The sequence below is a fragment of the Diadema antillarum genome, unplaced genomic scaffold, assembly GCF_040938485.1.
Source record: "Diadema antillarum isolate AM-2024a unplaced genomic scaffold, OU_Dant_1.0 scf00000073, whole genome shotgun sequence".
Classification (NCBI taxonomy): Eukaryota; Metazoa; Echinodermata; class Echinoidea; order Diadematoida; family Diadematidae; genus Diadema; species Diadema antillarum.
The window spans coordinates 2559910-2577316 of record NW_027270962.1 but is presented as its reverse complement, the minus strand read 5'-3'; the positions used below and the strand labels follow the sequence as shown (position 1 = coordinate 2577316).

The window sequence follows — 17407 nt, the reverse complement described above, 5'->3', positions numbered from 1 at the left end:
GGCCAAAGGATCGGAGTACATGTATACCGGTATTGCATTAACCTGCTGAAGACTAGTAGGGTTGGACCTACTACTCATCGACCGCCTAATGTTTATTTGCTTGATAAGAATATTTAACACTGAAATTCACGTAAAAAACTTGACCTACGTGATTGATAAAATCCAGCTCTATCAAATGCCGTTGTTCCCTTTTCGATTCGAAGTTTCAGTGCAAAAATATCGCCGACGAACTTGCGTGGCCTCGTTTCAGCTCCCCGCGGTAAATCGCGTTATTAGGATCGACCGCTGTTTTTGCATTGACAATGCACGCAAACCGAGTTGTATTGAACAGCGTGTTGTACGAAGCTTTTTAGAAGCCTTTTAGAAACTTCCATAGACATTACATTGTGCTGTCATTACGATGCGGTGAAAATATTCATTCGAAATTTGGTCCTTGATTAAAACCATTAATGAACCGTGAATTATCGCATTTTCCCACACCATCCTCATCTACATTCAAAGCCAATCCATTTTTATGTGCTTTGCGCGCAGAGAAGTGCGTACTAAGTGTTCAGTGCGCGAATTATACGCGGTCGGTTTAAAAGAAGGTGGTCGATATGTAGTAGGGCTACCATACCAAGTGCACACAGGCAGACATCTATGGGACATTAGACGTGTTGTAGCAAAATCAGTCCGTCCTCAATGGGTCAATGAACTCGGTCTTGTAAAATTGGGGGGAGGGGGGAACGACTACAACAAAAAGGTCACTTTTCAGTAAACCTGCTCTTTTATGGGTATGATTTTTGAATTTTTTTTCCTGCACAAATAAGCTCACTTCTATAAAATTACTGACAGAGGAAATGTAATACATTTGTCATAATGAACCAGCAGACTTGAGTGGTGTAATATAGGTAATCAAGAGAGCAACAATTGATATGCAGCAGACATAAACTAATGAAGGCTGTGTTGTATCAGGGTGGGAAAACACAATCAAACACACTGAAACTTAACCTGTCAGACCTATACATGTAGACCCTCTACACTGTAGTTATAGACCTGCTCAATTTGGATGCTGTTTTTTTTTTTGTTAATTCCTGTGTCAGTTAGGCCCCTGACTGGGAGGCTTATTGTGCCTACAGTTGTAACTATTGTTATGCCTGATATAAGTTAACCCATTTTAAGACCAGACCCGAAAATTTTCTGTCTTGGGTATTAAATGGGAAATGGGTGTTACACAAGAAATCAGGCAGTCTTCAGCGGGTTAAAGGGCTTTCCATAGTAACACTTTAGCACTTCCTCTGCTGGACATGTAACATAGACATACATGTACAGTTGAACCTCTATTATCCGGCCTCCCTTTATCCGGATCTCTCTATTATACAGACGCAATCTCGCCGTGATTTTTTTTTTTTTTAAATATAATTACGGGAGGAAAGGGGGATTCCCAACTCCTTGAGAACTCCTACACAAACACACATGAATTACATATTACTTCCAACATGATTAACATACATTACACAGGGCTCGACACTAACGGTGGCCCGGTGGCCCGGGGCCACCAAAAATGAAAGTCGGGCCACCAAATTTCTTTTTTGAAAGGTATGTCAATGAATTCTTAACTGTTTGCGCCGGAAATTAGCAGTTAAATTTGTTCAAAGGATGGATGAAAAGGACTGAATGAATGCCTGAGAGTGAGTGTTGCAAGTTTGTTGAAGTTTATTTATGAGTAGATATGTCCTACTTCTAATTCTTACTATCATAAATTTTAAATATTTGACTCATTAAAAAAAGGACTTTTAATGTTTTTTATTGTTGTTTTTTCAGGACACCAAATTTTTCTCTCGGGCCACCAAAAATTTGAAATTTAGGATTTTGGTGGCCCCATCGGGCCACCAAACAAAAAAGTTAGTGTCGAACCATGCATTACATCAAATTTCCTTCCATATTGCTTTCCCTCAGACATTTTAACATCCCCAAACATCCCCAAATGTAACAATGAAAAGGTTGCAGTATAGACATCACTACATGTGGTACTACAATGGGCTACATCAGTACATGTGTATGTATATGTACATGTATAAAGCATTGAGTCTCCCGTATCCGGCCAAATCCCTTATCCGGATGAGACCCGGTCCCGACTTGTCCGGATACGAGAGGTTCAACTGTATATCTTTTTCATCATTCTCATCACAGAGAGGATCTAGATGATGATGAGTATGAGGAGACAAAACAAGATACGATTGAACAGCTGGAAGACTTCAAAAAGACACTGGAAAAACTCATGAAGGGGAACATGAGCCTCGTGGATGAACTCAATGGAATGCAACTGGTAAGCACTCAACTTTAAAAAAGAACAAGAAGGGCATGTGATGGGCTTACTAAAAGCTCTATAAAGCTTTGTATAATAAGCAATTATTAGGAAGCTTTAGATTTCTGTGACGCCAATGTTCAGAGGAAAAAAACAATTGTTCTGCGCATGTGCAAAATCGCTATCAAAATCGATCTAGATCTATTTATATCTTGTGTCGTGTGAGTTCAATTCACTGTGCAATCTAGGCTATTTTTGTGTGCGCTTAACCCTAAAAAGACTGGGCTATTTTGGTAGCTCGAAAGACTGGGGGGGGGGGCCTAAAGGGCCCCCCCTGAAGATCTCGGCCGTGGATCGCGCGATCGCCGCGGAAATTTGCACAATGGTAGTGTGCGATGTAATCTACAAGATCGTATATTAAAATTTTCCAAAATAGTCTTCTCTTATTTTATTTTGATTAATTAAGCTAATTTATGCGAGAAATCAGATTTTTTGATCTAAATCAGTAAATAAAGCTCCAAAAGTGCTCATTTTTGTCTAAATATTCTTTGTGCCATTCTTAGCAAATGTACTTGAAAAAAAATTCGGTATCAAAATTAATTTCTTATTTATTTTATTGTTTTATGAATTTCTTATGTATTTCTTTGTTTTTTGACCTTTTGTTTTTGTTGTTTTTTTCAGCAAAATTTGTGGCAGACCCTTCTTGAAGCATAATTCTACTAAAACAAATTAATTTTAGCCATTGAGAGTAAAAATAAGCATATTTGTATAAACCATGTGAAAAACCTCAATTTGTATTGACTTTGTACACAAAATCACATTTTTGAGCCATTTTTGGTCTCGCGAGCATGTACAAAAAGTTATGTAACTTCAGAACCGTACCCCCGGGCGTCACAAATTTGGTGTCAAAATGTGCGGGAAACTCGAAAGAAAAAAAGTCATAGAGCATCGCGGTGAGAGCATTGGGTGTTGCAGAGTAATCACGCGAAATGTCGAGGGGGGGCCTTTTAGGCCCCCCCCCCCCCAGTCTTTTTAGGGTTAACTCATGACGCAGAGAGCTATTGAGCTATTTGATGCACTGATCATATGGGGGCGCCATTCCACTTTTTATAGGTTGCATCCTCACGTAATCTAAAGCTACTATATTGTATGCAACATGACGCAGGAAGAGAGGAGAGCGACCAATGCAGTTGTCTAGCGTCCAGGTAGAAAATCTAGAGCTCCCTATTGTTGAAAAAAAGCAGAGACTCCAACCCCAAGCACCTTCTGATCTGGAGATTCTCCTGCCTGAAACCCCTAGCAAATGGGAGACTCCAACTTGATGTGCGCTTTTGCGCACATCACGAGCGCGAAGTTCCTTGCAGCTGGGGTCGAAGGCCCGTTTAACCCGTTGAGGACGTGTCCCGAGTATACTCGGGCAGGCGTCTATGGGAAATGCGTGTTGTAGCAAAATCAAACCGTCCTCAACGGGTTAAGGTTCCTGGAAGCTCTAGGGTTCTAGATGCTCTCTCGTCTTATCTAAGGCTTATTTTTGAACTTACGATGACACTAAGTAAGAAATCATTTCAAGCGGGAGACACAGAGCCAGAGTAGGAGAAATTGAATCTTAAGCGGGAGAACAGGAGATTTTGCCAAAATGGGCTTTCAGCGGGAGATCTCCCGTCGAAAGCGGGAGAGTTGGAGTCTCTGGAAAAAGGCGACCTGTAATTTTTGATGGCGGTGCCCTCGCTTGTTCTTTCAGGGTTGATTTTTGATAATCTGCTTCTTGTACTCTTTAATGGCCACATTTCTTGACAGATTATGTTCAAGTTTAATATACAGAGATATCTGAACCCTTATATTTTTTTTTGACACTGCCTTTGGTGTTCTGTAAAGAAAGACCACTTCATGGCAACTTGACTTTAGTTAAATAAACTAAATTCATATGGAATGATTGTGCCAGTTTCATGAAAATTAGACAATACCTGTGAGGAAGTTACAGCCAGTATGATGCATCAGTGGTATGAATAAGGTACAGTATATCTTCAATGCTACGGGTCATTTTGATAAAATTAGCCACATTGACCAAACTTGGTGGAGTCATAAATGAAGGAAGGGGTTCATAATTTGCACAAATGATACTAGTGCTCATAGGGGACCCTAGAATAGGATACGCGATCAAACTTTGTGTAATAGCTTATTTTCCATATGTTTATATATATTTTTTATTATTATTATCATTTTCTTCTTTGAAACATTTGGCTGGATATTTACCAAACTTGGTAGGTAAAATCAGTGGGGGAGGGGATCATAGTTTGCAGAGTGGTCATTGTATCCTTCAGGGAGCCCCTGGGGTGGGGTCCAAATATCACAAGTCAGCTAATTTTCATAATCTACCGTTCCATCTTCTTGACAGCAGATGACTGGGTTTGAACCAAATTTGGCAGGAGTTATCAATGGGGGCAGGGAAAATTGTGTAGTTTGGACAAATGGTGGTTGTTCCACCAAGGAGGTTCAAGAGAATGGAGTCACAACTATCATATTTCCTTTGAAGTCATGTTCAATGCCGCCACTCGAAAGCATTTGAAGCATGTGGCAAACTGGATCTGCCACGCAGATAGGAAGACAATTGACTCATTTCTCATTGCATAATCATCAGCCACTTTCTAACGAAAATATGTCTTTGTGATGGTAATTACTTTTCGCCATCCCTACTTATAAAAGATAGGTGGTATATAATGGTAAAGACATGAGGATGGGCGAATAGAAATTGTGTAAAAAATGATGAAATGAAAATGAAAATTACTCGACCGGCCGTGCCCGGCCACTAATCTGATATATCTATTAATATAGAATTGTACTCGAAGATTATTCCATATCAGTTTAATTTGGAGGAATAAGTGGAAATGTGATAAAACCGGCTCTCCAGGAGGGTACAGTTTTAAACACTTTCACATGATACAGCTCTGGTTTACACTTTTGCACATATTTCTTGAAGGGATTGACCTTTGTTTAATGAGCTTTATCATTAAATGAGATTGCGTTTCATTTAATAGATAAACAAGCAAAATACTGTAAAACATGATATATTCGCGGCATGAATTTTTCGTGAATGGGAGCCGACGGCCTTTTTTGCGGCATGAAATTTTCGCGAACTGCCACTGGCATTCAATGCATATAGTGTAGACAAGAACTTTCGCGTGCATTTTAATTTCGCGAGTCTCAGCGCTCGCGAAATTCGCGAAATTAAAATGCACGCGAAAATTCCTCGTTTTACAGTATAGCCAACATTAGTTAACATTCAAAATTATTCTTCAGATTGCTCAGCAAGATGGCGTCATCAAACCCCGTCACCAAAGGCACAGATGCACCTATGGAATTCTTTTGTACATCAATAGAAAAGTGACAACTGTTTGAATAATTGCAGCGAGTTGGAACTCCATCTCTTAAACCTCCTTGGTTCCACATAATGACCTCCTGGGGCAATGCCCAAATACCCACATTAGCTAATACTCAAAAAAATTTGACATTTTTAGCTTCTTTTGGAGATTTGTATGACTTGATTTTCACTAAAAATTGGCAGGAATCATAAGCTGGGGAGGGGATTTTTTTTTTTTTTCCTGTGTATTCATTTTTTTGGTTGTGCATGTGGTTGTGGTGCCCTGGTGGGTCCTCAGCAGAAGGGTGTTACCCAAAAGGCCTGCAGCTGTCCATAAATCTCAAAATGTTTGAAACAGTTTGCCACGGGTGGAATGTCACAAAGGCAAAGATTCCCCTTACCTTATTCCGTTCATACATGTATCCACATTCCAGGCAATTCAAGCAGCTATCAGTGAAGCCTTTAAAACGCCAGAAGTCATCAAGCTCTTTGCGAAGAAACAACCCGGTCAGCTGAGGCAGAGGCTAGCAGAAGTAAGTGGCAATTGGGAGCCTCTCTTTCCCCCTCCTTCTTCTTCGTCTCTTGCTTCTTCTTCTTTTTCTACTTCTTCTACCCTCTGTAGAGCTAGTGTTTGGTATCTTTTTACAATGTACAATGTTTTGTTCTTCTTTAATAACAAGGAAGAAATTTTTTTTTTTTCTTTAAATGAAAGTGGTTTTTTTTTCTGGAAATTGATGTAATGTGCTGTGTTTATATACATGCAGTTTTCCAATTTTCTACGCAGAATATGATTTTTGCCTTCAAAATATGTGTGTGCGTTTGTTTTTAGTGATCACCAGTATGTGTTTTTGGTATACAGAGATTGATACCCTTGCCTCTGCATATAAGAATCACCAAATTGTTGTTTCGTGCTGAGGTACAGTGTGTCATCACTCATGAATAAGAGTTGAAAAATGATATTATGTAGATGCTTGTTTAGCTCCACTCCTGCAAGAACGTACCAAATCCAGAACAGGTGCCAATTAAATCTAATCCTGATTCAACTACCTTCTTGCATAACCCTCTCTCCTGGGATGTTACACCTGAATATTTAAAGTCAGTTCGTAGTTCCAATTTGCGCATGAGCAGAAAAAGGTCATTTGTACCTAGAGGCTCGTTGGTTTTTAAATTCATTGAGATAAGCATCTGTCATAATTAATGATTATTCATGTCATCCTTGTAAATGTTGCTTGCCAGTACATCCACCTGACAGCAAACCTGGTATTTGACAATATGAATAAAACAATTTTTTAATGCATTCAAAGCAAAACAATGAAATGAATGCTTCCCCCGATGGCTGATTGACAGACCATTCTGGTCACCTGGTCTATGCAAGTTCATTTTTATTATTTGAACACAAATTCCATGAATTGTTATGTTTGGTATTTAAGCTTCCCGGTACGAATAATATCTCTTTGAAAACGATTAAAGTGCCTAACCAATTGAGAAAAAAGAAAGGTCATTTGTACCAACGTGCCCATGAGCTAAGTACAAACTGGCTTATTGTTCAAGAATAGGAGATATTGTTTAATGCATTGACTGATAGTTCATACTCTGTCTATAGGAGACTGGATGAAAAAGTCCTCTTTCTGTATTAAGATTGTGATCCATTTTCTCATAGTCTGTTGTGCTGCAAGGTCGTACATTTTACAATTTGTATGGGTGTTGGTGTGAATGGGCTTATTTGTTCAGCACATGACAGCTCATTGGCCCAAATTCACAGAAGGTACCGCAAATTTAGTCGATGATCATGCAAATTTTTAGTCTTTGTAAATGTATGTCACAGATCATGTATGCCAACAGACATCCAATATTGAATGTATGCTGATATACACAGCTGAAAGATATGTGTATTTCATGATTGTAATAGTCCATGGACTTAATTCAAACTATGTGGACTTTTGTAAATTCAGGCCATTAAGAATACAATTTAGGAAGCTGGAAGATCCTACCGTCCTTTGATTTTTTTTTTTTTTTCGTAGACCTGGATGTTGCATGGTGAAAAAAAAAAGTTGCTAAGAGATAGCTGATGGTTTTGTACTGTCATCTGGATAGTGGTAGTTGAAGTTAGACCATGGAATCTCTACTGAAACCTTGTCCTCTTTGTCCTGTTTGGTTTGTGTGTGTGTGTGTGTGTGTGTGTGTGTGTGTGTGTGTGTGTGTGTGTTTTGTTCCTGTTTTTTGGTGTGTTTTTTTTTTTCCAGGGTCGAAATTGCTGCATAACCACACACAGGTGTGTGTTTTGTTCTTTTGTTCTTTTTTTTTTCAGGGTCGGAGTTGCTGCATAAGCCATGATTATATTCTGGAATGATGAAGACTCAAGATGATATTGCATTGCAGGAGGCATACCTTTTGCCTTGTTTTTATGCCTCCGCCACGAAGTGGTGCCGGAGGCATTATGTTTTCGGGTTGTCCGTCCGTCCGTCCGTCCTTCCGTCCGTCCGTCCTTCCGTCCAACCGTAATGAATTTTGTGGACAGGGTAACTACCAAAACCTTATGAGGTATCCTAATGAAACTTGGCATGTATGTGTATTAGGGGGTGAAGTTGTGCCTATCAACTTTTGGGTGCACATGCTCAAGGTCAAAGGTCAAAAGGTCAAGGTCAAATGCTTAAAATTTTACTATTTCCCCCATATCTATGCAATGCCTGAAGATATTTTCTTGAAACTTAGTGTATACATGTACTACCCAATTAAGATTCTCTGGTGAAAGTTTGGGGTCATGAGGTCAAAAGGTCAGGGGTCAAAAGGTCAAGTAAAATGTTAAAATGTCACTTTTTTCTCTGTATCTTGGAAATTGTTCAAGGTATATTCATGGAACATAGTGTATATGCATCTACTGACTGACAGTGGTTATCTAGGGAACTTAGGGTTCATGGGGTCAAAGGTCAGGGGTCAAAGGTCAAGGGCAATACTTCAAAATCTTACTATTTTCCTTATATTTATGCAATGCCAGCAGGATATTTTTTTTTTAAACTTGATGTATCATGTCTAACCCAATAGAGATTCTCTGGGATTTTTTTTTTTTTTGCCAAGAAGGTCAAAGGTCAAAAGGTCAAAGATCAAGTGAAAGTGCTGAACTTACTTTTTTCTCCATATCTCGGAAGTGGCTCAAGTTATCTTGAAACTTAGTACATGCTGAATTTATGCATGTTCTGCCTGACAGTGCTTCTCTTATGAATCAAAGGCCAGATGAAAATGATAACAATTTACTGTTCAATACAGAAATTGCGCTTTTTCTCCATACCTTGAAAATTACTCAGTGCATAAACTTATGAAATGGTCAAAGTCAAGTTAAAGTTCTTAAATCCCCAAATACATGCTCTCCTATTCATCCAATTAAACATAGGTCAAGGAAGGTAAACATTCAATACATTTGTGACAAACATGTCATTTTAATATTTTGCCAATTTTGTGAAAATGTTATCACACATTGTCCACATGTGCTATAGACCTATTAGGAGAATCATGCATTATGGCGGAGGCATACCAGTCGCCATAGCGACATTTCTAGTTTAATAATACATTGTAATCTTCAAACAAATATTTGTTCACTTTAAGAACTGACCAAAGATATAACCATCATGAACGTATTATGTTGCATACTTACATGTACTTCACTCACTCTCTCTCTCCTCCTATTTTACTCCTGGTTATGTTCAGATTCAGAGAGATCACAAAGTGGGGAAACTCTCGGAGTCACTTTACAAGCAGCAGATGGTTGAAATTCTCACTGCCCTAAAAAAATTAGGGGACACGGTAAGTAACTCTGTCCTGAAATATTCTTTGACATTTGCTTTAAGTTGGTTGAAAGAAGAACGCTGCTTATTTTAAGCAACAGAAGCTGAGTAAATCTAATCGTATTTGTACAGGAAATTTCTGTAGGGAAACTCTCCGAGTCACTTTACAATCAACAGATGGTTGAAATTCTCACAGCCCTCAAGAAATTAGGGAACATAGTATTAAAGTCACTTTGTCTTGAGGTGATCTTTAACATTCAGTTAAATTCAGTTAAAGGGATGGTACAGTATTGGTGGAGATGAGAATTGGACATTTAACTCTTTGCGAGATACCAAGAAAACACTTATGAAATAGTACAGAGGGTACCATTTTCAGAGGAATTCAAAGTTTATTTGATGAAAATCGGGTTTGGAGTGACTGAAATATCCAAAAACAAAGTATCAAAATACCAAAGCGATCATAATAAAGTGTGGGTCCCACACTCATTAGAATTGCTCTGTTTTGGATATCTCAGCCATTTAAAAACCAATTTTCATCAAATAAACGTTGAATTCATCATGGAATTACATGCTCTTTCATATTTCATATGTGACCCTGCACCTCAAAAAAAAAAACAAAAAGTCGCCAGACATGAATTTTTAGTTAAGACCATATTCTGAAAGAGCAGACTTTAAGCTTTAAAATGATGTATAACTCAAATCAAATGGACACTCCTAACCTATCTAAATATTGGAAAGAAAGCCAAAACTCAGGAAAAGTGTGAACTGAGAAAAGAGGCTCTGAAGTACTGTGTCTATTCAAGAGCTTAATCTTTACCAAACCATGCTGGCTGTGCAATGAATGGGACAAAAAAGAGGAAGTAAACCACCAGAGTAACAACAATAAAGGGATTATCAGATTAAACTGATATTAAGCATGCCTCATTAACACATTCTGTCCATAATTAATGCCAACTTTCAAAGCAGTAGCACTATCCTTTCAAAAGTTATTAGAGTTGAAAGTGAAGAGTGTGGACAAGGTTTTTCAGAAATGAAAAAGGGATTCTAAAGACACATCTAATCACACTATTCTACCAAAAATGTTCAAGATAAACTGCTAAAAAACACACTTTCCTGCCCGTTTTATGATACCAAATTTTAGCATAATGTAAAAGAAGACCCTCTCTTTCAGAAAATATGAAAAAGTCAAGTTCTGCTAGGTTGACCCACTTCACTTATTTTCAGTCCTCACGCAAAATCAGTGTGTGCAACTTTATGTTCGTTTTGAGGTGCACGGTCACATATGAGGTTTCTCATTGTCTCACCCAAAAATGTTAGAAAGCTGAAATTAGGTCTCAACCAAAACTATACGATCCCTTATAAAGTTAGTTGAAGTAATGCTGCTTATTTCAAGCAACAGAAGTTGAGTAAATCTGGCAGTATTTGTACAGAAAGTTTCTGTATTTGATGTGGATAGTTGACACCAAAGCCATGTACTACCATACTTTTTATTTTGTAATTCATAAAACATATGAAACTCTATCCTCTCAGTGTCTCTCCCCTTGCTCATTTCATTTGTAGCTCTCACCATCAGAAGCGGCAGCCCTGGCCAGTAACTCCAACCAGGCTCTCAGTGAATTTGAGAAAGTGACGGGAGATATAGGTGAGTACAGCTGTAAGGGGGTGAGGGGATGACAAGATTATGATTAAACTGTAAAACCAGAAACATTTTGACATGAAACTTTTGTGAATTGCCACTGACATTCAGTGCTTTAGTGCATTGTGTAGAAAAACAAAACAAAATTTTCACATGAATTTTACTTACGCGAATCATGGATGCGTCGCAAATTCCCTAAAGTTGCATATGCACAAAAACTTACAGTGTGTTTACAATAGGATAGCAATGAACAAATTCATAAGGCTGAGAAACTTTACAGATGTATTTTACACCACTGTAAGAGCTCTATCTAATTCTCGCTATCGCCAATGACGTAAAAAGTACCCGGATGTGGCTTTTCCTTCAAGATTTAGTGCACTTGGTAGCAAGGGCACTTCCGGCGCGGGTCATAATTTGCACAACGCTAGCGTGCGCGTACGTGTACCTTACCTATAGCGCAGCGCCGACCACGGATACTAGTACAGTAGGCCGCTGTGTACGTATACCGCCCGAGCCAGCGAGTGGCCAGGCCTGTCATACTCGTACACTGTAGTCCCCACCGCCGGCGGCCGGCCTTGCATCGCATTAGCATGCACCACTGCACGCAGGCGCATAAGCTAACACATACCGGTACGGCGTACTGTTACTGCTTGATCATGCGATCGATGTGCACGCATCACAGATCAGTCATCTCTGCATACGCTGAAAATATGCTGGAAAATATTCACCCACCTGGATATACAGTATATCGTCATGGAATGCCCATCTTTTTTTTTATTTGTTCTCTGTCGAAATGTCGCGAATACAATCGGGAACGAACAGTGTTCTCGAACTTATCCTGTCTCCGAAGCAACTTCTTCCAAGTAAGTACGTACAATGTACGTAGGCCTACTGTACTGCCTAGTGCTACTACCACTACTAGTAAGTCGCGCGTACACGTACTGCACTGTGGAGTCACCCGCAAACTTCACCCACGCGGCCACGTCACGTCTCGCATGCCAGTAAGGGTCCTATTTCTGCAGATTTTTTTCATTTATTATCGTGCGAACAACACATGGCAGCTTCGCAGCAACAACCAATAGTCGTATTAACAGCAATTTCTTAAGAATGGAGAAATTTCAAATCATATTAAAGCTGTAATTCAAGTCGAGAAAACCGGAAGTACACGTAGAATACAGTCAGTTGTGTGTGTAAATACCATTAGTCACGTATCACGCGCGTACGAACGGAAGTGACTTTGCTACCGGACTATCCCATAATGCACCGTAAATGACGCTTAAATCAACATCCGGATACTTTTTACGTCATTGGCGATAGCGAGAATTGAACGAATCTGTTTTCAGTGTTTATTTGAAGGTCTAGGAATGCTGAATTCCTATTCGTTGAGGAGGCAATTCATTCTTCAGTATGGGCACTGCCTTTCGCAAACATGATTCCCCCCCCCCCCCCCCCCCCCCCCGAGATCTCAGCCATCAGTGGTGTGATCGCGACAAAATTTGACATGTGTGACACCCACACCGTAATTTACTCGATTGTGTCTAAAAAATTTTGAAATTATCAGTTTCTAATTTTAATGAATTAATTACAGTGTATGCAAATTAAGCACAACATCTTATTTCATCCTGTTAAACACTAATCAAAAGCATTGACAGCTACTTCTATTTTTTGGTATGTATATATATCCGTTTTAACATATTCAACAAATGTATATCATATAAACTATCTAATGTTATTTAAATTCTTATGTAGTTTATTGTTGTTAGAATTTCTTATGTTTTTCCTTGTTTTTGTTTTCAATGGGAATTGTCATGAACCATTTATCTACCATAATTAATGAGTGATGAATGGTAAAAAATAGTGAGGTTTTTATGAGTTTCAGAACAGAGCACTGTTTTTCACAGGAAATGTACGCAAAATTACCTAATTGTGCATGTTTTGGGGTGACATACTTTTATAAAAAAGAATTGGCATTACTTCATAACGGTTTGCGTGGACATTGACAATTTGGTGTCAAAATTTGCGCGAGACTTGAAAGAAAGAAGCCAAGAAGCCTCCTGTCAGTGCTTGGTAGTAAGGTGTCTGGCATATTCAGTATGACTCCAACTGCTCGGTGATTTCTTTGTAACTAGGCAAAACGTTTTGCATTAACAGTCCTACGTGGTATAACTGTGAGATTTGTTTCCAAGCGTATAGACTTGAGGTTTATGCATTGATGAACTATGAATAACCCCCAAACTATGCTTGTTTGTTGTTGTTGTTTTTTTTTCTTATTTGCAGGCGGTGACAAAGTACTAAAGGTTGCTGGATCACAGGTTCAAGAAGCAGCTAAATGAAATTGCGCTGTACCTGCAACAATTAATGTCATTGGCAGTTGAGTGGTGTTGCATGTGACATGTTGTTATCAGTCGCTATATTGCACATAAACTCTGAAACTTCGAGGGTGACTGTCACTGGATCATACTGCAATGAAAGTTGGAGATCGACGTGGGGTTCATGGTAGCAATGATGCGCGTCAAATTCTAATTGCACCGTGTGAATGACAGTGTACAGTCCCTTTGTTACACAGTGGATCTGAGGTGGATTGGAGTTACTGGATTGTGGGTTGTTCTTTTTTTTTGCTCTCTCTCTTGTCTTTTGGGGAAAGTGTATAGAAATCTCTCCAAAGGATACAGTGAAACTCGCTGCAATTGAGAAGTAGTAAGAAGAGTATGTTGGATTTAGATGCAAGGAGAATGAAGAAATCTGGCATTTACACCATGGGAGGTGGTTTGATTGTTACCAAAAAGATGCATCATTACATATTTTCTCTTACATGGCAACACTCACACCCTAAAAAGAAAAAGCAAGGGAGAAAAGTGTTGGTGTTCCTCAACCTCCTATACTCAAAGAAAAAGAATGTAGGATAATATAATCATGACATGAGTATATAATGGTATAACATAACTTCTGATTCTGATTATGACAAAAACTTTATGGCGAATAAGGACGGCTGGTCCTTATTTCAGCTATTTAAATTATGCTGAATGCTACACCAGCATTAAGAGTAAAATAGAGTAACTTAAAGCACACAATACTGTGTCCATTTTCATTTCAATCTAATTTGTATTTGAGAATTTAGTCACACAAAGCAAAATGATAATCAGGTGATGTGATGCACATGAAATCTACCAGTGTACATCCCATATTTCTTTTAAATGTGGTTTGGGTTGAATATTTTGTGGGCAAAGAGACTTTTTTTTTTTAAAAACTAGAGAAATAGGCATTTATGATCAGATAACTGATCTGAGAGAGAAGTTGCTTTTGTTTTTAAACCAAATAAAAACAAAAGAAAAAGGTTTGAAGTCAAGTACAGGTCAGGTCAAAAAGTGAAACATTGGGCTGTTGATTGGTGATAACTGAACACTACAAGATAGAGTGTAAATCTGATTATGAAAGGAATCTACATGTATATCATGAATTATTATAGCTGGGAAAAACATTTCATGCTCATTGTTTTGCGTGAACTCTCGGTCTGAAATCCAGTCGTGAGACTTTGGGTGTGACATAGTTATAACAACAAAAAGTTATGAAGTTTCTAATATTTAACAAGTGTCAAATGGATGCACCATGTATCACTTATATGATGGCTTTTCTAGAGACTATAAGGTTACTTGATTAATAGTATACAGTCAAACCTGTCTATAGCGGCCACCCAAGGGAAACGAAAAAAGTGACCGTTATAGACAGGTGGCCGCTATAGACAGGTTATCCAACTATATGTGTGAATTGCCTATACATGTACACTTACATGTATCACAGGACTGCCAACATTGGAAACTACTCAAGTAGTTGAGAGTGAGACTCCCATAGGCCAATGCTATAATTTAGGCGTCAAAATGAGTGAGATCAATAGAAATGCATGCAAATGCAATAAAGTTTTGGAGTGAGAAAGGACCAAAATGAGTGAGTCTCACTCTCAATGAGTGAGAGTTGGCAGCCCTGATGTATCATCGTTGTATACATCTATAAGTACATAGTGTACATGTACATGCGTACGTACAATATTGTATGCACATGTGTGTTTCATCATGTATTGAACAATGCCCGTGTTTATGAAATTGTTGCACAGTAGCATGTTGTACAGTCGTGACAAAAGCTTAACACTAGCGCATTATTATGACTGAATGAGTGATGAATACAGCGGTGGCGATCACTTAACGTTGCCCATGAATGACTGGCACGGCCACAAATCAGGAAAAACACGCTGAATTACCAGCTCTGTGGCCGCTATAGACAGGTTAAAATCTACCGCGGGAAACAAAATTTGTGGCCGCCGGCCGCGTAAGACAGGTGGCCGCTATACACAGGGTCTTTAACAGGGCTTTTCTCTCGGGGGGATTTTTCAGTGGCCGCTATAGACAGGTGGCCGCTAAGGCAGGTTTGACTGTAATTCATAAAATATAATTGCCTTATGTTTCTTCTTTAAATGTAGGTCAGTATTCCATTCATGAGTGCTTTGATGAAGTAAAGGTAATCCAACTATAAAATGCTATCCAGTTTCTGTCATTTTACAAATGTCTGATGAATTTCAGGAATGATATAGTATTGGTTAAGGTGAGGATTGAGCTTTTAACGTTTTGCGAGATTTTCAGAAACCACTCTACGAAATGTTAAAGAGCATACAATTCTAAGGGGAATTAAAAGTGTATTTGATGAAGATCGGTTTTGAAATAACTGATATATCCATAAACAAGGTATAACAAAAGTGTTCTTGATAAAAGTCATGGCCTGTCCCATTTTATTAGGATTGCTTTGAAAACAAGAGAATATTAAGCAGAGGGGTGAAGGTTGAGGTGTGAATTTTTGTTCAATTTGTCTCCCTCTTTAAATGAAATTTGTTGGGACAATGTCAAAATTTTGGAGCTTGGGTAATTGTTCAAAGTTTGTCGTGTCACTACTGGCAACCAGGGATAGCCTGGTGGTAGTGTCGCTGCTGGGAAGGCAGTAGATGACAGGTTTGTGTCCTGTGGTTCCTTTCTTCCGATATGTTCGTTAAATTATAGATTAGCAGTGGGAGTCTTACAAATTTCATTTGTTGAGGGAGACGGAATAGGAATGCTTTGTTTGGACATCTCAGTCATTTCAAAACCACTTTACATCAAATAAGCTTTGAATTCCTCTAAGAATCACATATTTTTTTCATATTTCATGAGAGGTTTCTCATTCTCTCACAAACACACACATGAGCAAAGTTGGAAACCTGCAACTCCATCTAACCAAAACTGAGCCCTCCCATTAACCATGTGACACTTACGTGAAGGCATTTTTAGAGGTTAGACTTATTAGTTTACAATGGGAAAAAGTATAAATCAAACCTGGTTTATTTTCGTTGTTTACAGTACATGAGGAACATACATTTTTCTGTTTGTTACTTTCCCCACTTCTACATGTACCTAAGATATACCTGGTCTATTTGAGTTGTCATTGTAATCTGTTTTGTTTTTGTCTGTTTTATACTTACACACTGTATGCTACATAGTCTTGTTAATTATATTCCTTGCTCTGTGGGATAGCTATCTGCTTCATGAACAGTCACTAGAGAGATTTTCCATTCGAGTTCTTGAGACATCTTGTACAGAGACTTTTGTGAGAATGTAAATATGAGTAGTCTGTAATTGAATGGAAAGTTGACTCCTGGAGTGGTTGAATCTGCAGGAATAATTAATTTTCAAATACAGTGTATCAAAAGACATGCCAAGCAAAGGTAGTTTTTGCAGTAGAAAAATAGTGAAAGACCAATGTATAACTGCTGATATCATGAATAGGAAGGGGAAAGTATTAGGAATTATGAGACAAAAAATAGTAAAAGTAATTACCATGAAACATGTGAACATAGAAATGGGTACATGTATGTATTAAAAAGATGCAATGAATGTACAGTGGTATGTATAGAATCTGAAGTAGTACTTCAAGCTACAAATAAACAGAAAATGAGTGAATAGCACTAGATACTGTCAAATTGTTGTGCTTATGCTAATTTGCAGTTTTATTTGATAGGAAAAATCAAAATGGAATATTACGTTTTTTTCTTTTTTGTTCTCCAAGTGAAACAGATTGAAGTTTGTCCTAGCTACAAGAGTGTGTAGGTATGTGAGTGAATGTAGCAGAGAACATAATTTCTCATCTGACTTATTAATGTACAAAGGAACACTTTGGTATCAATGCTCTGTTAGATCAGGTATTTTCTTCATCTGGGCTTCTTGTTTTTCAAATTTTTGTCCTTCATATTTGACTTTCATTTAGTTGTAATAATTCCATTTTGATAAGCTAGATGCATATTTGTGCCTTTACCTCTAAAAATTTTCAGG

General features: G+C 38.3%; 1 protein-coding gene across 1 annotated transcript in view; it reads left to right on the top strand.

The window, feature by feature from the left end:
• Positions 1-16327, top strand: part of LOC139717260 (protein LZIC-like) — a 28604-nt gene extending 12277 nt beyond the window's left edge. Inside the window, exons 3-8 of the mRNA XM_071628756.1 lie at positions 2173-2308; positions 6080-6178; positions 9348-9443; positions 10985-11066; positions 13338-15319; positions 15390-16327. Of these exons, the coding sequence (XP_071484857.1) occupies positions 2173-2308; positions 6080-6178; positions 9348-9443; positions 10985-11066; positions 13338-13393 (469 nt within the window). The 3' untranslated portion in view covers positions 13394-15319; positions 15390-16327. The remainder of the gene's footprint in view (positions 1-2172; positions 2309-6079; positions 6179-9347; positions 9444-10984; positions 11067-13337; positions 15320-15389) is intronic.
• Positions 16328-17407: the final 1080 nt, after the last annotated feature.